The sequence below is a fragment of the Acomys russatus genome, chromosome 3, assembly GCF_903995435.1.
Source record: "Acomys russatus chromosome 3, mAcoRus1.1, whole genome shotgun sequence".
In the NCBI taxonomy this organism is placed as follows: Eukaryota; Metazoa; Chordata; class Mammalia; order Rodentia; family Muridae; genus Acomys; species Acomys russatus.
In genome coordinates this window covers 847,637-871,339 of record NC_067139.1, presented here as the reverse complement: position 1 = coordinate 871,339, position 23,703 = coordinate 847,637, and the positions used below count along the sequence as shown (strand labels likewise).

The following is a 23,703-nucleotide window of genomic DNA, read 5'->3' as shown; positions in this document are numbered from 1 at the left end:
CATCAGCCTCTGTTTAAGCCCAACAATAGCTCTGTAGGTCCTGATACTACAGCATCAAGTGTTGTCAGCATATATACCCAACCGAAGTCATGTCTGCTAGAAATCAGAACTATCCATTCTTCTTGGAGCAATGGCACTTGAGGCTATAGGGTTAGCCCTGTACAACAATGATCCAACTGCCTGGAAAGGGGATAGCAAGCCCATTAGCAAGGCATCTGTAGCCACCCCAAGCAAGCCTGGCTGTAAGGTAATCCTTTCTCTAGATCCCTTCTAATAGGGCCAAGGTCCCTGGCCTGTCTACTTTCTTTTTCATTCAGGCCTATGGTCCCCCAGAAAGAGTGGCTAGCACTGGCAGCTGGGCCATCCTTGCATTGTGTCATGTCCTATGCTCAGTGGCTGGTGACCAGAAGGCTACATACAGAAAAGACCCACTGGCCTAGATGCAGATGCTCAATGCGACCCTCTCTCCCCAACATTAAAAGGTACTCCCTTTCTACTCTCACTTTCATATGCACCTATGTAGACTAGACTTCAGTGCACTCTCTCACAGATCCCTCTGGTCCTCAAAATCTTACCTTACAAATAAAAGCCTCCCTAAATCCTTTCTCCATGCTGTGTAGAGGGCAAAGTTCTTGTCACCAGCTCTGTTGACATTATTTTATAAAACACTATTTCTCAGTTTCTCTTAGCCAGCATTAAAATGATTGAAATTCTATTATTTTTATATATATATATATATATAAAATAAGCTTCACAATACAATAACTGAGCAATTGTTATTCTATTATTAACCCTCTAGGCTAATCTGGCTTCCTCTTTGCCAAAATCGAGATACTTGCCCTTTGTGGCTTTTCCTGCTCTAGCTCCCCTCCTGGCTCCTGCCTATGGCTGAATTCCTTACTTCCTACTCTAACCCCTCTCCCCCTGGCTGACAGGAAGTCCAGCCCTATTCTCTCCCCTGCTCAGCAATTGGCTGAAAGGTGCTTTACTGGCATATCAGGGGACAAATGGGGAACAGAGTTTACATAACATTGAGATAGGAGATTCTCAGAGTAAGGATTGCAACCAGATATTGGGGGGCGGGGGCGGTGCAGAAACCAGAATTTGAATTACACAATAACCTTATGCCTACACAGCTCTCTGCTGCTCCTTACCCAGACCTGCTGGCTTCCATCTCTTCCCCAATATGCACAGCTCATCAGCTGCAGATCGTGTATGCCAAGTCTGCCAAGCTGCAGAACATGGTGCTAGAACAGTAACAATGGTGTGTGCATAGCAGTGTTGCTAACCTGCTCAGGAGGACTACTACAAAAATCTGACTGTGCCAGGTTGTTCTGCTTTGTGCTTACAGCTAGAAAAGCTCTCAGCTTTCCTGCTCCAGCAGCCATGCCTCCCCTAACTAGGATGAAATCTTATAACCCCTGGGACCATAGGCCAAAACAAACTCTTCCCTCTGTAAGTTGTCTTGGTCATGTACTTTATCACAGCAACAAGAGTGACTAATACTGGAGTAAGATACGTACATTACAGAAACTAAATGTGCTTTTTTTCACCAAGATGGCTCCTGCATGGAATGGAGCAACACACAAAGTCAAACGCTAAACTGAAGAAACCAAGCAGGGAAGGCTAAAAGGCATTCACAGCCACAAGAGGAAGAGCCGCACATGCCTACCTTCAGGCAGCCAAGATAGTAGGGATCTAGACCAGTGGCTCCCAACCTTCCTAATGCTGTGTCCCTTAAATACAGTTCCTCATGTTATGGTAATCCCCAACTATAAAATTATTTTCATTTATACTTCATAACTGTAATTTTACTACTGTTATGAATCCTAAATAAATATCTGATATGCAAAATATCTTATATGCAACCCCTGTGATACGGTTGTTCTGCACATACCCCTTGGGTCATGACCCACAGGTTGAGAGGTAACCTAAAAGTTTTTATAAGAGTTTTCTTGGACACTAGGCCACTATGTCACCATCAAAACCAGTAAACTCCTCCTGACCAAGGAGTCAGACAAGAAGTAAATAGAAGATAATAAATCTGTTTCACTGTTGAGTGTCAATGCCAACGTCATCAAAATTGGTTAAAAAAAAAAACAGTTGTGATATTAACATGGCACATATCAACACCCCGATCAAGCCTAACAGTGAGAAGGCACATGGGTGGTCCACATATGCATTTTTATTATAAATAAGTTAAAACTGTAGAGTCAGCAAAATGGCTTAGCAAATAGGTGACTGCTGTTGAGCCTGACTACAAGTTGAAACCCCAGAACCCATGCAGTGGGGAAGAATGAACCAAAGTCCTTCTCTATCTACTCAAGTGTGCTCATGTGCATGCACACGTAAATTTTAAAAAAGAAAACTTTTTTTTTTTTTTTTTTTTTTTTTTGGTTTTTCGCGACAGGGTTTCTCTGTGTAGCCTTGGCTGTCCTGGACTTACTTTGTTGACCAGGCTGGCCTCGAACTCACAGAGATCCACCCGCCTCTGCCTCCTGACAGGTGTGCACCACCATATCTAGCTAAGAAACCAACTTTTATGCATGAAGTCACAACATATACATGTTTCTAATTTTTATCTGGTTTGTTTCGACAGGCTGGCCACAAACTTCTGGTGATCTTCTCAGTGCTAGGATTATAACAATGAAATACTATGCCAAGTTCTAAATTGTATTCTTGAAACTTGTTAGAAGCAATAAGTAATAGAGCAGCGATAAGCATCATTGATAATGACTGCGGTCTCACTAAAGCCCATTTTCCAGTTCAAGAAATCAGAGATCCTTGAAGAAATAGTTGATTCTGGGACTAGGGCAAGAAATGCACAGGATTAACCTAAGTCATTCAAAGAACAGAAGACTCCATTAGAAAGAACTCCATCTAGCCGTGAACAGACAATAGATTGTCTATTGTCTAAAGCACAACTGAAGCTTTGTGTGGCAAAAGGATGGCCCTGGGAATCCCAGCACTTCAGAGGTAGAGGCAGGAGGAGTCAAGGGTTCAAGATCAGCCTTGCTTACACAGTGAGTTAAAGGACAACCTAGGCATGATGGTTTCAATGGGTTTGGCCCCCACAGATTTTGTGTTTGAATGCTTGGTAATAGGGAACAGCCTATCTTAGGAGGTGTGACCTTGTTAAAGTGTGCAACTGTGGATGCAGGGCTTTGAGGTCTTAAATGCTCAAGCTACACCCAGTGTGAAACACATCCTCCTGGCTGCCTTCAGATCAAGACACAGACCTCTCTGCTCCTTCTCCAGCAATGTGTCTGCCTGGATGCTGCCATGCTTCCCATCGTGATAATAAGCTAAACCTCTAAAATTATGAGCCAGTCCCAATTACATGTTTTCTTTTATAAGAACTGCCTTGATCACAGTGTCTCTTTTCACAGTAATGGAAATCCTAACTAAGACACTAGGTTACATAGGATCCTGCTTTTTGAGATAGCTCAGTGTTTAAGAACACAATTCTAGACAATACCCTGACTTAGAGGAATCAAATGAAAAGTGAACATAAGCTAGAAAGCCTCGTTCTCTGAGGTATGCCTAGACCACAAACACCTTGTTCTGCTTTCTACAACCAAGTTTAATGAGCTCTAGCTTACTCAGCTTAGACTTTACCAACCACTAATTACCTAAAAGGCAGTTAAGATCAACCACACAGCACCTGTTCATTCAAGGTGTAGTCTATGCGTAGCTTGTCTGCACCATCATACAACTTCCATCTTCACCAAATTCCAATGTGGTAAAGAGGTACACAGAACAATACCTACCAACAAAATGTCTGCCCATTAATCCACAGAATATGCTGAGTTACCTATCAAGGGAAATTTTTAAATTGCAGAATGAACTAAGTCTGCTCATCAGCTGAGTGTGAATTGGGAAGATTTATGTAATGATCATGATGACTACAACCCAACCCAACATCATAAACTTACTTAAAACATTATGAGATTATTTTGTAATTTTTAAAAATTTGTAACCTGGCTGCATGTTTCTCAAGCGTGAACTTTGTAGATAACAACATTGCGTCACAACAGCAAAAGGCTGGACACAATACTATCACATAGGTTCTTATTCATATGAGGAGAGTGGATAAACAGAGAGGTCATTTGAAGCCATCTCCATAAGGAGGTTCTTTGATGCTCATCATCTTCTTGGAGGGAGGCTGGGTGTTGCCAGGAGTTAACTGTCTTGTCAATGAATCTTTAAGATAACAAAAATATCTTTAAATGCCATATTCTATATGTCTCTGATGTTCTGAAGACCTTATCTAACTAAATGAGCCACTGGGCAAAATGTCCTCATTTCTACCATGGACAGAATTCTGCCTTAAAAAATGGGCAAGTCTGGATGCAGAATTGACAGCCAAACTCTGCCAAGACAGAGTAAGCAAGTCCTCAATAGTTCCTGCCTCACAAATATGTCTGTCAGATATATTGGGCCAGAAGGCTGAAGAAGATGCTCCAACATTATAGAGTTCTGGGTGGCTGCTCAGGCAGCAAACCGTCCCTGTCATCTTCTCATTTGGGAAGCTGCTAACCTGCACCCCTGTATGCTCAGGCACTTAGCTTTGTTCCTTCTCAAGTCTCTGATAGGGCTGAAAACCAGATAGTTTAGTTTTACAATTAAGCTTAATTTTTTAGGAATTAAGATGTTTTTATGTCTAGATAGATGTTTTAAATTGATAATGACGAGATAATATTGTTTTACATTCAGAATTTTAGATGCACCAAGATAGGAAAGATGTTTTATTCAAGGGTGCCAAATACAAATAGCCAAAACACTAGGAATGTAACGTTTATATAATTCCCTGATTGTTTCATGGTTCTTCTTGCTGTAGGTAGTTTATTGTATATATGTGTAATGATATCAATGTGTAGTTTAAAAAGCTTTTTAATTAAAACAACAGCAACAGAGAGGTCATGTCAGAGATGTAAATGCCAAGAAAAAGGAACTGTATTCAGGAGATGAAGAGATGGTTGGGAATTAAGAGATGGTTGGGGCTGTTCTTCCAGAGGACCTGGTTCAATTCCCAGAATCTGCAGGGCAGCTCAAAACTTTGATGCCCTCTTCTGGTCTTCTTGGGTACTGCATGCATGTGGTGCATATATGTACCAGAACATGCAGGGGAAAAACCCATACACAGAATAAAATAATTTTTAAATTTCTAATAACTGAGATTGAGATAGAGAAACTTTATCGTGTCCAACCCCTAAAGCTGCAAAAGGCAATGAACATGAGTTGTCTCTGGAACACAAAGGAGTCCAGTAAGAGCCAGGCAGGATTTTCTGACCTCCAGAAATCTAAGCAAATGCTGTTTTAACAGCAACAAAATTTATGACAAGTTGAGCTAACAAGAAATGAAGACAGAGCCCGGCTCTACCATCACTGTGCAAAAAGGAAATTAGCTTCATGGTTTTGTAAAGAATATATATAAGTACTTAAATTTTAGCAATGACAGGCTTATAAAAATCTGTCCTATTCTGTGCCTCAAAATTTAGCTAATATAACTTTACATAAATTCTTCACTCCTGAAAAAAAATTAAACCATAATTAATCCTCAATTTAAAATTTCTTATTATGGATTGGTGAAAAATCTCAGTAAATAAGTGACTTGCTGTACAAAGTTATCCTCTGGCTTCCATATATGCCACGTGGTGTCTCTCACAAACACACATGTACACACATTATATATATACTAATATATATATATATATATATATATATGCCAATATTCATGATCATAGCCAAAAGGCCAAGAAACAATATACAATAATATTAAATAACTAATAACTATTTCTTTTTTAAAGATTTATTTATTTTTATTCTATCTACATGCAGGAAGAGGGTACAAGATCTCACTATAGATGGCTATAAGCCACCATGTGGTTGCTGGGTACTGAACTTGGGACCTTTGGAAGAACAGCCAATGCTCTTAACCTCTGAGCCCAAATAACTATGTCTTCCTATTCCTTTTTAAAAACTTTTTAAAATATATAATTTATTTTTATTTTACGGTCACTGGTGTTTTGCCTACATGTATGCCTGTATGAGAGTTATCAGAAACCCTGGAACTGGAGTCACAAAGAGGTGTGAACCACCTTGTGGTTGGTGCTAGGAATTGAGCCCAGGTCCTCTGCTGAGCAAACGCTCCAGCCTCGTACCTGTGATGGGTGTCATTTCTTTGGCAAAGTGCCTGCCTCATATGTAAGAAGTCCTGCATTTGATTCCTAGCACCATATACACTGGTGTAGTGCTCACAATCCCAGCACTCAGGAGGCAGAGGGAGGAGGATCAGAAGTTAGTTATGGTGGTACATGCTGCTACTTAATCCCAGCACTCAAGGAGCAGGACCAAGTGACCTCTGTGAATGTGAGGCCCATCAACTGCAGGCCAGCCAGACTACACAGTAAGACACTACCTCAAGAAAACAACAACAACAAAAACAAACAAACAAAACCTGTCCAAAGCTCTTTCAGTTAGAGATGCTTTGAGATTCTCTCTCTAAACCTATAAAAAAACAAAAATCACCTCATACTCTTTTAAAACATTACAATTTATTTGTCCACCACCAAACAAGAAAGCAACATGCCTTTGACTTGACTTTTATTTTTGGAAACAGGAGCTGACAATGTAATCCAGGACTGTCTCAAGTTCACTGTGTAGCCCAGGAAGGTCTCAAACTCCCATTCTTCCTGTCTGTCTCCTGCTTGCTAGGATTACAGATTGTTATGGATTGTCTTGATTTACAGGTTTATTTTCTAGCACAAACACTTAATTTATGAAAATTTAATAAAACACTTTTTTACATATTTTTTACTTACCTTGCCCTCTTAAATAAAAATGAGATATATTTAAAGTTTGATAATTCATGATCTGCATTTTAAGAAGGAATGTAAAATGTACTAAGCAATAATCCATGTGTCTTCTAAAGTATCTTTTTCCTTAAGTTTTTGGTTCCAGCTCTCACTTGTGCCCATTTCCTCCAACCCCTAGCTTACATACATACACACACATTCACACACACTTCAGCCCTTGTGTATGAATACCTGCACCCACACTACCATATACAAACATAATAAACTAATTTTTAAATTTTATTATTAATTTATGTTTAAGTGCTATGAATGTATGTGTGCCTGCAGAGGATAGAAAAGGGCTTCAAAAGCTCCCAGAGCTAAAGTTAAAAAAATTAAACTCAGGTCCTCTGGAAAACCAGGAAGGGCTCTTAACCACTGAGCCATCTCTCCTGCCCCTCAAGCTCTGTAAACCCTTGCTTTCTTCTAAGAAACCAACTTTGGAGCTAGGCATGGTGGCACATGTCTTTAATCCCAGCACTAGAGATCACTTTAAGTTCGAGGACAGCCTGGTCTACAAAATCCAGAACAGTCAAAGCTACACAGAGAAACCCTGTCTCGAAAAAAGAAAAAATGAAAACAGAAACAACAACAACAACAACAAAAAAAAAAAACCCAACTTTGAAGCTAGGGAAAAGTGTTCCCAAAATTAAACCCACTGGAGTTCATTTTAATATATTTCAAATGTCTTCTAATTTGTAAGAGAACAGAGTAAACTTATTTAGGAATGCTTAAAACTACCATGTTAAATTCTAGATTCAAATTTTGTTTCCAATAAAGTAGGCAAAGGGTTCTCAACTACAGTCACGACTCAATAAAACTATTGAAAGATCACTAAATGGCAGCAACCTAACGACAATATAACCTGTAACAATTAGGCAGCAGGGCTCAGTGCACTAACTGGAGTAAAGCTCTACAATCAGTTTAATGTGTGCCTATGGGCACATCACTCAACATCTTTGCTAGCTTCTTCACCCATAAAAAGAGAAAAATGCTGCTGACCTGCCTCAGAGGGATATTCTAAGAAATAACTAACGACTATAGAACTTTCAAAGTACAATGTGCCATTTAAAACATTACAGAACCATAGTGTTAAAGGAATCCCTTTGACCATATACCCTGGACCTAAGCACCTATCTGCTGCAGTCACTGTCTATACTGGTCTGTCCCAAAATTAACCTTTTAAGAATCCCAAGAACAGGCTGGAGAGATGGCTCAGCGGTTAGGAGAACTAACCAACTAGAAAATTTGTTGAGGCCAGAAACTATTCCCCTCTTCCCAGTAAATGTATGTCCCCTCCTTCTAACTTGGGGCACACAGTTCCAGGACTGCCTTGGCTAAAGTAAAACCACGGTTCATGGTAAGGCAAGGGGACTAGAGTACAGTCCTCAGAATAAAGACATCTGTGGTGCACGCCTTTAATCCCAGCACTCAGGAGGAAAAGGCAGACGGATCTCTGAGTTCGAGGTCAGCGTGGTCTACAGAGTTGAGTTCCAGGACAGCCAGGGCTACACAGAGAAACACTATCTTAAAAAACAAACAAACAAACAAATAAATAAAGGAAAGAAGAAATCTGGCTTTTACCTTCCACCACTGAACTGTTTTGTAAAATTTTAAAACATAAAACCACAAATAGGGTTTTAACTTTTAACCATAAAATTGACATCAGAATGAATTGTGGTCAACAATAACAACAACACTAGAGTCACTACATAACCCCGAAAAGGAATTTAAATTCCCCAAAACTTGAATATTCTTTTCCAGAACTTGCAACTGGGCTGGTGAGATGCTCAGCTGATAAAGCCACCTGTCGCCATGGCTGAGGACCTGAATTCATCAATGGGACCCATACAACGGAAGGAGAGAACTGAGTACCATAACTTGTCCTCAGGTCTCTACACAAACCACAGCATGCATGCACACACAGATATATAAGTAAAAATGTGATTACCAATATTTTGAAGTTAGTAATAGTAGTTACAATTTACTAAGAGCCTGATATGTAGTAACTATTGTTATTAAATTTAGTCACCCCCAACAAGCCCTTAGGATTGAGTACTATAACTAATTTTTACATGTGAATGCTAGTTTAGCTAGCCTTTTCAGAAACTGCCTACAACATGGTAAACACAAGTTACAACTCAATCCGAAAAAAACTCCTAGTAACTCATTGTACTAACTTATGAAACAGTTCATGCTCCCAGTAGCCTAGGACGGTCATCATGTGTACTGGTCTCTCAGCACTTCACTAAGCTTTCCGTAAAGTATTTTCAATTTTTTTTTCATTTAGTACATCTACATCTTTGTTCAGCAGTGATTTTTTTCCCATTTTGCAAAAAATATGAAATTAAAAATTTACTTTGATCGCAAAAAAACTGTAGCTAAATTTCAGCAACCAATAAAGGACAGAAAGACCTCTGTGTGTCCTAACTATAGACCTTTAATCACTAAGAAACACCAGTTACTGGGTATTTTTTAACAGTTTTAATAAATACATCTTAATCTTAACTTTTCTCTATATGTCTTCTACTCAAAGTTTCAATGGTTTCAAGTGTTCATTTCAATTACTGAAGTGACTACACTTTCTCTTTTATGTTTGTTTTGTTTTTCAAAAGCAGAATTTATTGTGTACACTGTAGGAGAGCAGCAAGCTGGAGAGAGTAGCTGAGTACTGCCAACAGCTAAAAGTGTTATTTTCAATGAATCTTATTAAGTAGTCATCAATGACTATGCTCTGCATAAGTAACTGTGCTCAGTGGTAGAGTATTTGCACAGTATGGACAAGACCTTGGGTTTGACCCCTTAGAGTAGACTACCAAAGTGTTGGATACAAGTAACAGACCTGGACCAGTAAAATGGCCCAGTGGGTTTAAAAAAAAAAGACTAGCCACTCAAGCCTGGAAACCTGAGATCATTTCCCATAGTCCATATAGCAAGTAGAGGTGGAAGTGCGTTTGTAATTCCAACACTCATGTGGTAAGATGGGAAGCAAAGACGGGTAGAAACAATAGATGTCCTTCAACAAGATAGAACACCCTGACGTTGTCCTCTGACCTCCCTATAGGCAGTGGCGTGCACTTACCCACACATAAACATTTTTCAACAAAAAAGGTTTTTTTGTTTTCTTTACTTTTTTGTTTTTGTTTGGTTTTGGTTTTGGTTTTGGTTTTGGAGACAGGGTTTCTCTGTGTAGCCTTGGCTGTCCTGGACTCAATTTGTAGACCAGGCTGACCTAGAATTCACAGCAGTCCACCTGCCTCTGCTTCCTGAGTGCTGGAATTAAAGACGTGTGCCACCACACCCATCTCATTTTGTTTTTTAATAGTAACAGGGGGACTGGAGAGAGGGCTCAGTGGCTAACAGCACTGCTGCTCTTTCAGAGGCCCCAGGGTTCAAGTCCCATAGCACCCATGTGGCAGGTCATGGGTACTGGCCTCTGTTGGTACTAGGCACACACATGATGTACAGATTACATGCAGGTAAAACAGCTATACACAAAAAATAAAATGGTTAAAAAAAATAGTAAAAGAGAACCTTTATACAGTAGTTCAGATGCCCTAGACTTACATTGCCGAAGTTCCCAAACAAAGAATTTAAGAAAGCACAGGTCCAGAAATGCTGGCACATACCTGCAGCACTTAGGGGGCTAAAGCAGGAGAACTGCAGTGTGCCGTCAACCTGGACTGCAAGGCGGAAGAGAGAACCTCAACTACCAAGTACGAATAGAGCAGTGCTGGTCAACTGCTGGGTATCGGCCCCTTTGGGGGTCAAATGACCTTTCACAGGGTTCTGCTAAGAACACTGGAAAATACAGATTTTTACATTACAGTTTATAATAGTAGAAAATTAAAGTTATGAAAGAGAAAGTAATCTTATAGTTGGGGGTCACCACAACATAAAGAACTGGATTAAAAGGTTGCAGCTTTAGGAAGGTTGAGAACCACTGGTCTAGAGGGTATAGGCAGTGGTAGTGCACATTTTTAAATCCAGCATTCCAGAGGAGAAGCAGGCAGATTTCTCTGGTCAAGGCTACTCTGGTCTATAGAGCAGGTTCCAGAACAGCCAGGACTATACACAGAAATCCTGCCTTTAAAAAAAAAAAAAAAAAAAAAAGGACTCTAGAAGATATATCTAACCAGTGGTCCAAAACAAAATCTTAAACTTATCTTAAACGGTGCAATGCGGAAGTGGTAAAATGACAAGATGGCTCAGTAAGTCAGTTGCTGCCAAGCTTGATGACCTGAGTTCCATCCCAGAACCCACAGGAATTGTGGACCGATTCTTACAAGTTACCCTCTGATCTCTTCAACTCCCCACACAAATATACACATCATGGATACACACAAGCACGTGTGCATGCGCGCGCACGCACACACACACACAAACGCACAAGAAAAATAAAATAAATACATAAATTAGGTTTTGTAATTATTTTTTATAATTTGATTGCAGGTTCTCAAGAGTGAACTTTACAGGTGACTGTCTCAACACCAAAAGCTGGACACTCTTGGGCCCATTCTAAAATATCTGTCAAGTGTCCAAGACACACTGTAACCTGGCACTTACAATAAGGTAAGACTTCACACAGAATTATCTTTCTCTTGATTGATGATCACTAAATTTGTAACTTAAAGGTGATATAAACCATTTCCTGTTAGATTTTGATTTTTACAAACCAATAATAATGGTCCAGAAAAAAAAAAAATCTCACTTCTCCACCCCCTTACCAACAAACACTAGAGTTAACCTGGACAAATACCACACCACCCAAGGTAATCATGTCTTGTTACAAACATACTGGCCCCCCCCAATGTAAATCAACATGTAATTATAGGTGGTATTCTGTGATAAACTCATTAAAGCAAATGAATGACTGTGCCAAGTGTGAGAGCAAATATACATTAACTTATAGGCAATGCAAATGCTTCAAAAGTATACTTGAAAACTGCCAGTGATTTTTAAATTTATTTCATGAGGGCTAGAGATATGACTCAGTAGGTAAAAGCACTGCTCTTGTGGAGGATCCAGGTTCAATTCCTAGCACTTACACAGTGGCTCACAACTCTCTTTAACTCTAGTTCTAGGGAATTCAAGAGTCTCTTCTGGGGGGGGGGGGAGGAGTCTCTTCCAGCCTCTGAGGGCACCAGGCATGTATGTGGCAGACAAGTATGCATGTATGCAAAATATTCATGTACATAAAATAAAAATTTTAACCACTTTATAAAATATTCCCATGAAATCCAAGATTAATTTAATTAAATTTAACTTGTAAAAAATAGATTTGGAGGCAGTAGTAGTGGTGCACTCCTGTAATTCCAGCACTCAGGAGACAGAGGCAGGTGGGATCTCTGTGAGTTCAAGGCCAGCCTGGTCTACAAAGCGGGTACACAGAGAAACCATGTCCGGAAAACAACAACACCACCCCCAAAAAAGCCAAAAAAAAGCAGATTTGGGGAATTCTAAGAGTACATAATGCAAGTTAAACACACTTGCTACTCTTACAGAAGACTGCATCCAGTCCCTAGCACACACATCAGCCCATGTGAGGAAGCTCACAGTCAGCTGTTAACTCTAGCTCCAGGAGATCCAACACCATCTTCTGGCCTTTGCAGGCAGGCATCCTATACACATGTGTACACACACACACACACACAGAATTACCTTTCTCTATTGATTGATAATCGCTAAATTTGTAACACACACACATACACACATATCTAAAAGTAAACATTAAGCTACGTATTTTTATGTAAATTGTGTTTTAGAAACAATGGGATAAGCCATTTTGTGACTGGCAATCATCTGAACAGAGTACAACTGGAACAGGTGACATTTGGTTGTCTGCATCGGTGAGAGAAAAAGGACAATCTTCTGAACAATGAGCAGATGAGACAAAGGTATGCTAACTGCCCTCCTCTGGAAAGTACATGACAATATGAGATTGTGTGTAATAAGGAGAGGAGATGTTTACAGACCTCTTAAGCCCATCCATGCTTGTATTTTCTAAGTATAAGCAAAACCCCTGCTCGGACTCTGCCCAGAATTAAGTAAACAGTATGTAAGTAAGTTAAGAAAACAATAGTATTTATTTTCTTTTTTGGGTGAGGCATGGTCTCACAGTAGCCCAGGCTAGCCTCAAGCTTCACGGTAATTGTCCTCCACCATACATGGGACAAGTATTACTGTGTACATGTCCCCTTTTGCATCTTTTATTACAATTTTTGCTTCTATAATTCATTAGAAAAAATAATCCTCAGCATAGCAGACTGAATTTATGAATAAGGTTGCTTGGTCTATGCAAACCAACATTTTATTTATCTGGCTTTTTATATTCTAGTAAGCTGTTCTTCAACTTGCATAAATTATTCACCCTACTTTCCCCAAATCTGAATGCTATCTCCAGTTGTACTAATGAAAATGAGCAGATTAAAAAAGAAAAAAAAGAAAATGCTCAGATTTTTTTTAAGATTTTTTTTTTTCACAATCATTGGTGTTTTACCTGTATGTCTGCCTGTGTGAAGAGTGTCAGATCCCCTAGAACTGGAGTTACAGACAGTTGTGAGCTGCCATGTGGGTGCTGGGAATTGAACCAAAGTTCTCTGGAAGAACAGCCAGTGTTTCTAACCACTGAGCCGTCTCTCCAACCCTATTCAGATTTCTCTTTTTTTGGTGTTTGTTGTTGTTGTTGTTTTGTTTTTTGAAACAGGTCTCTGTCTGTTAGCCTTGGCTGTCCTTGGACTAGCTTTGTAGACCAGGCTAGCCTCAAACTCACAGCAATCTGCCTGCCTCTGCCTCCCAAGTGCTGGGATTAACTATTCAAATTTCTTAAAAGCATACTATTTTCAAAGGAAATAGTGTATCATTTCTACTTTTTAAAAAAAGGAAAAACAGTCATTTCCACTTAAAAGAAATTAGTTTAATAACTCTTTAAGTTAAATATAATAACTAGTAACATCAAGCTGACTATAATGCTTAACCATTTAAGAGGTAATGTAAATCATTTACATGAAAATATTTCAATCATCTGGGAATAAAAGATAACTCAAATTTATGTTTTGTTCAGTGACCATTAGGTTTAAAGGAGATTAAAACAAAGAGGCAGTACTGACCTATTTTCACTAATATTTTCCTTTGTCTCATTCAAGCTGAAACTGATACTTTGCAATTAGGTAGTAAAAATTTCAAATTAATTATCACAAAACTATCTTTTACCAAAATGAATATATTCCACATTCTACGATCATTTAACTATTAAAAGACTGAAAACTGGGAATGGTGGCACACACCTTTAATTCCAACATTTGTGAGATAAGATGAAGTCAGCCTGGTCTACATATCAGGTTCCAGGACAGCCAGAGCTACACAATAAGACTGTATGTTTGGTGGGGGGGTGGGAGGCTGAGGGGGAGGGAGGGAGGGAAGAAAGAAAGAAAGGAAGAAAGGAAGAAAGAAAGAAGAGAAAGAAAGAATGAATTATGGTTTCCATTGCTTAATGTAGATGTCATCTTTCACAGAATACTAGAATACTAGCACATACTTCTGGTGGAGTTACATACAGCAGTCCAGAGAGTTGCTATTCTGTTCCACGCTATCATAAAGACAGTATGTGTCCTCTTGTTGTCAGGTGTAGTAGCACATAGCTGTTGTAATCCTAGCACCTGGGAGGTGAAGCAGCAGGAAAATCAGAACTCAAGGTCATCCTTGGCTTCATATCTAGACTTAGGCTAGCCTGGATTAAATGAGGCCCTATCTTAAAAACTACTGCTTTCTACTATAAAAACAGGTATGTCAATGAAAGTTGAGAACATGCCACTAGTCCTGGCTAGAAGAAAGGCCACCAGCTAAGTGGTGATGTCAGTACAAGCCAGCACTCAAGGGGTAGAGCAAGTAGATTTCTTGTGAGTTTGAGGCCAGCATGGTCAACAGAGCGAGTTCCAGGATAGGCAGGGAAACACAAAAACACCCTATCTCAAAACCCCACCTCCTCCCCCTAAAAAAGCTGTCACCCAAAAAACATCTGAAATCACACCTACAGCCATGCTAATGTATCTACATTTGATAACCATCCCCACAAAGTAAGTTGCCATGAGCTGGAAACATGGTTCAGCGGAAGGAGTACTTTCTGCTCTTGCAGAAGAGAGCAGGTTCAGTTCCCAGCACCCACATGGCAACTCACAACCAACCACCAGTGACTCAACCCTTATACCTTCTTCATATCTTTGCAGGCACTACATACAATGTGGTACATACATACATGCAAGCAACACACACACACACACACACACACACACACACACACACACACACAAAATTGCTTTTTTTCAAGGCGGTTTCTCTGTAATCAACCCTGGCTGTCCTGGAACTCATTTTGTAGACCAGGCTGACTTCAAACTCACAGAGATCCATCTGCCTGCCTCTGCCTCCAGCATACACATAAATTTAAAAATGAAAATATAAGACTGGGGTCATGGTGGTACACCAGCTTTTAATCTCAGCACTGGGAAGCACAGTCAGACAAATTCATCTTTATGAGTTCAAGGCCAGCCAGGTCTACATAATAAGTTCAACATCAGCCAAGGCTATACATAGTAAAACCCTGTTAAATAAAACAAACAAACAAACAAACAAACAAACAAACAAAGAGAATCTCCAAGAGGTACAAGAACATGTCTTTTGTGAAAATTTGTAACTACAATCACCTCGTGTACAAAATGTACTTCATGGGTGTCTCTGTGAACCACACTTGTCAACAAGAATATGTTTAAAGATCCTGGTCTTTAAGTGTAGAACTGATTGGAAACTGTGGCCAAGTTAAGCAGGAACAAATGGTTCTTTTTTGGGGGGAAGGGGGGTTTCGAGAGACAAGGTTTCTCTGTGTAGCTCTGGACTCACTTTGTAGACCAAGCTGGCCTCGAACTTACAGAGATCAGCCTACCTTTGCCTCTGAGTGCTGGGATTAAAGGCTTACACAACCACACCTGGCCAACTGATCTATTGTTAATGATCAAAAAATATATATAAACTTCACCACTTCTCCATCAGACCTGTAATGTTTCCTATTTCCACAGCAGTGAGAACCAAAGTCCTCCAAGTGCCCCCCAGTTTCTAGGAAGGCCTGTTCTGCTCTGCTCTGCCCCAAACCACATCCCTTTACCCCATCCTTTCCCACTACCTTCCTCCCTTGTTCCATACCAGCTACCCTGACCTCTAGAGCTTTGAGGCCTAGCCAGCTACAAGGCAAAAAAAGTGAGTGCTTGAGCACAGGGCCAAATTTTTAGACATAGTATGAACTTTTACACCCCAGCCCAGTCCCTAAATTCTTCCCTTACCTGGTCCAGCCCTTTGCTTACCCCTATGCTCTCTACCCCTCACAGCAGGTGACTTGGCATACTGACTCCTTTTTGCTAACACACATGTGGGATCCACAGACCCAGGAATCTCCACCTGTTTGATTCACTGGTACATCCTAAAACAGCTGCACGCGACAGCATTCAGTAAACGTTGAGTGCATCTTTTAAGTGTCCAGGATCTTAATAGCCACCTGTCACAACATAAACAGCTCTCAACAGGTTATCACAAGCCACACTCCCTGAAAAGGAAAAGGCCTACTCCTAGGAGTCCACAGACTGAAAAATAAATATTTACCTGGGCCATCTGGATGCCTCAACAGGACATGAATGCGCAGTTTCACCTTACTCCACTAGCCTATTCTCCTTATATCAACTCTGTTCCATTATTAAAATGTGTACCATATCACCACACTCTTTTGTTCTAGACCCTTACAAGACTTCCTAGCTATATTAGTCCATTTTCTTTTGCTTTAACAAAATACACAAGGATGGATGACTTATAAAGTTACTATACAAAACTGTAAACTTATCATAATTTTGGAGACTAAAAATTTTAAGACTAGGCAGTCCTATGTATTTAGCCATTTGTGACAGCCAAATGAGAGATGGAAAAATCAAAGTCCCAAGGCTAGTGAGTTTAATTATTAGAACTCATGGAAAGGAAAAAGAAAAGAAGCAACTACACTTAGTTGTCTTCTGACCTCCAATGTTCACCTTTGCACACAAGGGTACATACACACACACACTTTAATTTTCTTAAGACTAATTTTTTTAAAGATTTATTTATTATGTATACAGTGTTCTGGCTGCATATATGCCTGCACACCGGAGAGGGTACCAGATTTCATTATAGATGGTCACGAGGCATCATGTGGTTGCTGGGAATTGAACTCAGGACCTCTGGAAGAGCAGGCAGTACTTTTAACCCCTTAAAATTAATTTTTAAATGTTCATGTAGCTTACACATGTATAAGTGTTAGTGTGTGCATGTGTATGGGTGCCAAAGGTTGTTGTCAGGTGCCTTCTTCTATCATTATATTTAAAAAAAAAAAAACATTTATTTATTTTGGAAGAAGGGCATATATATGAAGCCAGAAGGGTTCCTGGGGTCACAGCCAGGTTGTCAGGCTTGGCAGTCAGTGCTTTCCCTGCTATGCCATCTTGCCACCTGCTCTCCACCTTGTTCTTTTCAAACAGGGTCTCTCTGAACCTGGATCACAGCAATTCACTTTGATGGGACTGGCTAACCCACAAACACCAGGTACCTCTCTCTCCCTTTCTAGGTGCTGGGACTACAGCTGACCACTACCACACTCAGATCTTTCCATGTGTGCTGGAATTCAGTTCAGATCCCTTATGCTTGTGCAGCAAGCCCTTTATGAACTAAGCCTGGTCTCCAGGACTCCTCACACAGCACTTAATATTTTCAGAGCTGGGCATGGTGGCCCACACCTTTAATCCCAGCACCCAGGGAGGCAGAAGCAGGCAGATAGATCACTGTGAATTAGAGGCCAGCTTGGTCTACAAAGTGATTCCAGGACAGACTGCCAGGACTAAACAGAGAAACTGTATGTCAAAAAAAAAAAAAAAAAAAGAAAGTATTTTCAGACTGAAACTGTAACTTAGTGGTAAAGTACTTACTCACATATATAATATCCTGGTTTCAATCTCATTAGCTCAGAAGAAGGAGGGTTTACTCCTTCATCTTCTATCACTGTTCTTCTAGACTCGCCCAAACACATCAGACTTTTTAAACTTTGAGGTAAGATCTCTAAATTACTCAGGTCGCCCTTGAGCTTACTCTGTAACCTAGGCAGCTTTGAATTTGCCATTCTTCCGCCAGTCTACAAAACAGGTGGGCTGACAGCCTGGTAACACACCCAGCTCCAACAAAGTTTAGTTTCCACATGTACCACACATTCTGTTCCTTTCCAACCAGTGTCTGTTCCCTTGTATCTGAAAGACTTTTCCCTCTCTTTGGCTGGCAAAATCTTTACCATCCAGCATAGATATCACCCACAGCAGACAACTTCCCGTAGCTCTTTCACTTAGCTGCCCTTCCACAGCATGTCCTGTATCCATGAGGTGGAGCAAATACTCTAGAAAGTGTGTGAGTTTTCTGTGTCTTCTACTACAGTGAGAGCAAAACTGCCGATGCTATTCCATCACATCAGCTGACACACAGAAGCAGTTCTTAAATGTTTAATTTAAAAGAGGGGGAAAAAAAAAAAAGCCAAGGCAGAAAGGGAAGCAAAGAAAGGAAAAAGAGGAAGAGAAAAACCATCCATGCATACCCAGAACTGAAAAGAGGACACTTAGAACCAATCAGTGTGTTCACGGCATCCAGGCCTACAGTACTCACTGAGACAATAATAGACATGAGAAGCCCAGACTCTAAGTACAACATCTGCATCACTCACCCCCTAAGCATTCTAACACCTAAGCCACCTAACCCACTTCACTCCACAACTCCACAGCACTGGAAGAACATTGGTAACATGCACAGTATAAAAAGCAGAAACAGTTTTGGTTACTAAAGAAAAGTAAGAATCAACCTGGCATAGTTAACTGTAAGAAGCACTTATGAATTTCATAGCCTATCTTCAAATATATCACCATTGATGCTGAAAGGTATGAAAAACAACATGAGGGCTGTTAATATGGTCAGCAGATAAAGGCCCTCACTGTAGGGCACTATGACCTGAGTCCAATCCTGAGGGCACATTTGGTGGAAAGAGACAACTTCCGTAAGTTGTCCTCTGACCCATTCAAGGGTACACACAAACGTGAATCAATGTTATTGTTTCTGTCAATAAAGACAAAGCACGGCACCAGCAACCTCTACCCAACAGCAGACCCACAGCAACAGTAGCATCCATCCTAAAGCAGACTGCTTTTATGTGACAGTCACAGGTCCCACAAACTGCAAAATAATCTCCAGACAGAACACACTTATCACTTTGTGTAAATTAATTTTTCAAGACTGTACCATAGAAAAACTACTTCTAAAAGCCAGCTAACATTTGAAATGCATTTAATGACTTTAAGACAAAAACAAAAGAATATCATTACCTCAATATACTGCCACAATAAAATTACTAGAGTCATTATTAGTAAGACAAATAATTCAAGCTTGAAAGCTTGCTTCAAAGTAGAATTTGTCTGAGAAAATTCAAACACAGCATAAAAATCACTGTGTGGATCAAATGTCATTCACACACACATGCACACAAGCTACATGAAACCTTTTTTTCACACAGAAAATTGGGCCTGACATACTCCACACTAAATCCCTTTTCTTCATTTTGTTTGACAATTCCACTATGTAGCCCAATGTGGTCTCAAACTCACAAAGATCTGTAGCTTCTACCTCACCAGCGCTGCAATTAAAGGTGTGCGCCATCACACCTAGCTCAATCTTTTTTTTAAATGTATGTTTAGAGCAGGGAGTGGTGGCACACACCTTTAATCCCAGCGCTCAGGAGGCAGAGACAGGCGGATCTTTGTGAGTTCAAGGCCAGCCTGGTGAGTTCCTGGTAAGTTCCAGGACAGCCAAGGCTGCCACACAGAGAAACCCTGTCTCAAAAAACCAAAAACATTTATATTTAGTATTTTCACTTATGTATGTGTGTATGAGACTATGTGAAAGAATGCTGCATGTGTATGGAAGTGACAAAAGGGTTGGAGCCCTTGAAGCTGGAGTTACAGGTGGCCGTGAAAAGTAGGGGCCGGGACTCAACTCCTACCCGGAAAAGAAGGAGGAGCCTAACCACTGAGCATCTTCCAGCCCTCGGGAGGAGTATCTATAAGAAGTTAAACTGCAAAATCTAGTATTTTAGCACTAGTGATTAGTAATAGATAGACAGATTCACCAAACATCCTAACCTAAAAATAACGAGTTCTTTATAAAGTTGGAAATTTGTTTTAACAACTTTTTTTTTCTCGAGACAGGGTTTCTCTGTGTGCAGCCTTGGCTGTCCTGGACTCTCTTTGTAGACCAGGTTGGCTTTAAACTCAATTCACAGAGCTCTGCCTGCCTCTGCCTCCTAGAGCGCTGGGATCAAAGGCCTGTGCCATCACACCTGGCTTTAACAACTTTTTAAAACATGATTAATAACAAGTACCTTTATTTTAAAAGTAGTAAAAAAACACACAAAAACTTGCATTTTCTTTCTTTCTTTTTCTTTTTCTGGTTTTTTGAGACAGGGCTTCTCTATGTGGCCTTGGCTGTCCTGGAATCTTTGTAGACCAGGCTGGCCTAGAACTCACAGAGATCCCCTGCCTCTGCCTCTCTGAGTGCTGGGAGTACAGGCCACAGCACTCGGCTACCATGAAGCTAAAGGCTAAAGTTTCCAGTATACTTTCTTTTCATTGTTATTTTGAGAGCTTTTTGGAGAGAGAGTTCCATGTAGCCTTGGCTAGCTTCCAACCCAATATGTAGATCAGGCTAACCTCTAGCTCACTGTATAACCCAGGCTGTCCTTGAACTAGGGATCCTACTTTGCTGCTAGGATTAACAGGCATGCACCGTCATACCTGGCCTTTCTTTCTTTCATTGGTTCTTCCTTCAACAGACAAGCTTTTAAACAGGAAGTGAAAAAAAAATTTTTTAAAAACAACAACAACCCAGACCTGCATCTTTAGATTATATATCTCCTTCAAACAAACATTTATGGAGAATCTAAAATGTGTCAGGTGCTACAGTGGGAGCTGTTGAGAGACTACAACGTCTAGTTCAAGTATTTATTCTGCTTTGGATTGTACTATATATGTACCAAGTCAACTTAAAACTGCTCAAGTTTTCACCCAACAGCAAGGCAGACAGATATATGCTTTTCCTAAAAACTTCACCTTTTCCTAATAAACTCACTTTTCGCTGTTTGACACAGGCTATCTGTGACTGAAAAAAGGGTTTCATCTCTCACATACCACTGGTCATGTTTTCATTCACATGAAAGACAGACAGGAACTTATTAAATAAAAACCACAAGCCATCTACAGAGCCCCAAACTAAAAGAAGAAAAAACAACTTTTAAAAGTGGGCTGAACTGCTCTGTACTACAGATACTTCAGTGGCAACAGCTGTTTGCATGCTTCCATAAACAGAAGCTTTCAAAACTGTACCTGGACGTATTCCTACAAAAACAATCCTCACTCTGGAGACAAGCGAAATAAATTTTAAAAAGAAAAAACTTCCAAAAGAACTGTCAAAAGTAGATGCCATTTACATTCTGACAACACACACTATTACACTTGTCAAGCCCATCTGAACTTGTAATAGAGCTTAAAGAAAACAATATTCTAGTATCAAAGTTCTACTAGTTAAATCTAGATATTTTTAAGACACCTAAAGCTTTTTGTACCAGTGTGATTTAAAATAAAAGGGGGGGGACTGTATTTTTATTGCTATGATTTATTCCACCAATACACAAGCTACTTCTTGAACATCTCTCAGAAGCTATTCTGTGGTCAACACGTTTACTTCAGAAGAACTTGGCCATTAGTTTTTCACACAACATATCGTATTAGAGCACATGACAACTCCAAGACCCAGTACCTCAACATAGAAAAAAATGAGCCATACAACCCTAAGTCCCTGAAAATACAAATCTCTAAAGGTAAAGAGCACCGAACAGTTCTTAAAAATCTTCAAAATATTTTTGCTTTCTGCTTAAAATTCACAGTCTTGTTCACACAATCAGATGAAATTTTCTTTCGTCGATGTACCTAGCCTCTACTGTTTCAAAACTCAGGCTTTTCCGTCTCAGCTTTCAGTTTTACTATTTAGGAAGCTTTAAGTCGTGCATTTATTTGTTCCTAAGGTCCATGCAAAAGGCGCTGTTCTACTCCGGACCCGCACATCTTTGGCGAGATGTCCCCTGACTCCACAACTCCACCACACAGCCCGTGGATGGGTCACCAGCTGACCCTCTGTCCCCAGGGGAAAGCTCCGCACCAAGCCACTCCACACATCTGCCTCTACAAAACTCGGAGGCCCCTACACTTCCTGAATTCGAAAGCCACTCAAGCTGGCCGAGTGACGCCTTACCTTCATGGTGACTCTGGGGCCGCGATCCCCAGGGCGACACCAGCTTCACCGGCACCTGGAAGGGGAAACAAAGACACCCGGTCAGCACCACTGGCACCCTCCCTGCGCCGCAGGGGCGGGGGCGGCCCCGAGTGGAGCCCGGAGCCCGAGCATGCACGCGCCATCCCAGCGCCCCTACCGCCCCCACCGCCCGCCGCTTGCCGCCCCATTGTCGCGACTCCACGGACTTTTTCCCCCCGTCCTCCACGATGACGCCATTTCTGTCAGAAGAAAACTCACAACAAGCTCAGGGTCCGGCGCGGCCTGAAGCGCGGCTGCAGCCGTCCAAGCCTACGGAACCGCGATGCCGGAGCCACACACAGAGCTCTCAGCGAACCGGCGGGCCCTCGGGCTGCGGAGGCTCGGCCCCACGTCGCCGGTCCGCGTCCCGCCCGAGCCAAGGCCCACAAGTGGGAGCCGGGGCCGGGCACTGAGGACATCCAGCTCCCAGCGGCGCGGGCCGAGGCCGCCGGGCCCACGGTGCGGCCCGGGAAGGGCGGCTCCGGCTCCGCGCCGCGGGGGGCGGGGGTCCCGGGAGGCCGGGGCCCCACTGCAAGCGCCGACTCAGCCCGGTTGCCATCTGCCCCGCTGCGCGGCCCGGCCCGGGGCTTACCCCCACGGAAAAGAACGTCCCTACCTCCGGCGCAGACGAGGTCTGAGCCCTGAGGCCAGAGTCCCCCCTCTCCGCCTCCCCCCGCCACCCCCAACACCAGCAGGCCCAGGGGAGAGATGGCGAGGAAGCTGCGGGTCCACCGGCGGCCCGGGCTCGGGCTCCGGCTCCTCCTCCTCCCGTGGCGGCGACTGGTACCTTTGTTTGGCGGCCGCTCCGGCTCCCTCGCGGGGGGAGGGGGCGAAGAAAAATCCCTCCCGGACGGAGGTCCGGGCCCCGGTCTCGCTGCCCTCCCGAGGACCGTGGCGGCCGACCTTCTGCGGCTTCCTCCGGGCAGAGGTCCAGGCGGTGGCCGTCGCGGCGGCAAGCTGCGGCTCGAGACTCTCCCTCCGCTCCGGCGCCCGAGCTCCTCACTCCGGACTCGACTGACGGGCAAACATCGCTTCCCCCCCCCCTCCAACCCCTGGCCCCCCCCTTTTCTTTTTCCCCTCCCCTCGGTTCTTGTCCCCTCCCCTACCTCTTTCCCGGATGGCTCTCAGACGACCTAGGATTGGCTAGGATGCTTTGGAGCCCTCCTCTTCCAAGTTTCTATTGGTTTGAGCGATGCAAACAACGACGCCATTTTCCCACCAGTTCTATGGAAACAGAAAGTTATGCCTCAATGCTTCCTGGAAATTGTAGTCCAGCCCTCCAGGCCAATAGGCAGACTCTTGGACCTTAGAACTACCAAGACCAAAATGCCCCTTGCCTGCGTTCGACGGGAGGTGGGAGGAATAGGAGGCGCGGCCATAAGGTAGA

At 41.9% G+C, this 23,703-nt stretch overlaps 1 protein-coding gene across 1 annotated transcript in view; it reads right to left on the bottom strand.

Moving 5' to 3' along the window:
• Arid4b (AT-rich interaction domain 4B) overlaps positions 1–23,354 on the bottom strand; it is a 118,872-nt gene extending 95,518 nt beyond the window's left edge. The window contains exons 1-2 of the mRNA XM_051167913.1: positions 23,104–23,354; positions 22,257–22,311 (exon numbers count right to left, since the gene is read on the bottom strand). Coding sequence (XP_051023870.1) covers positions 22,257–22,262 — 6 coding nt within the window. The 5' untranslated portion in view covers positions 22,263–22,311; positions 23,104–23,354. The remainder of the gene's footprint in view (positions 1–22,256; positions 22,312–23,103) is intronic.
• Positions 23,355–23,703: the final 349 nt, after the last annotated feature.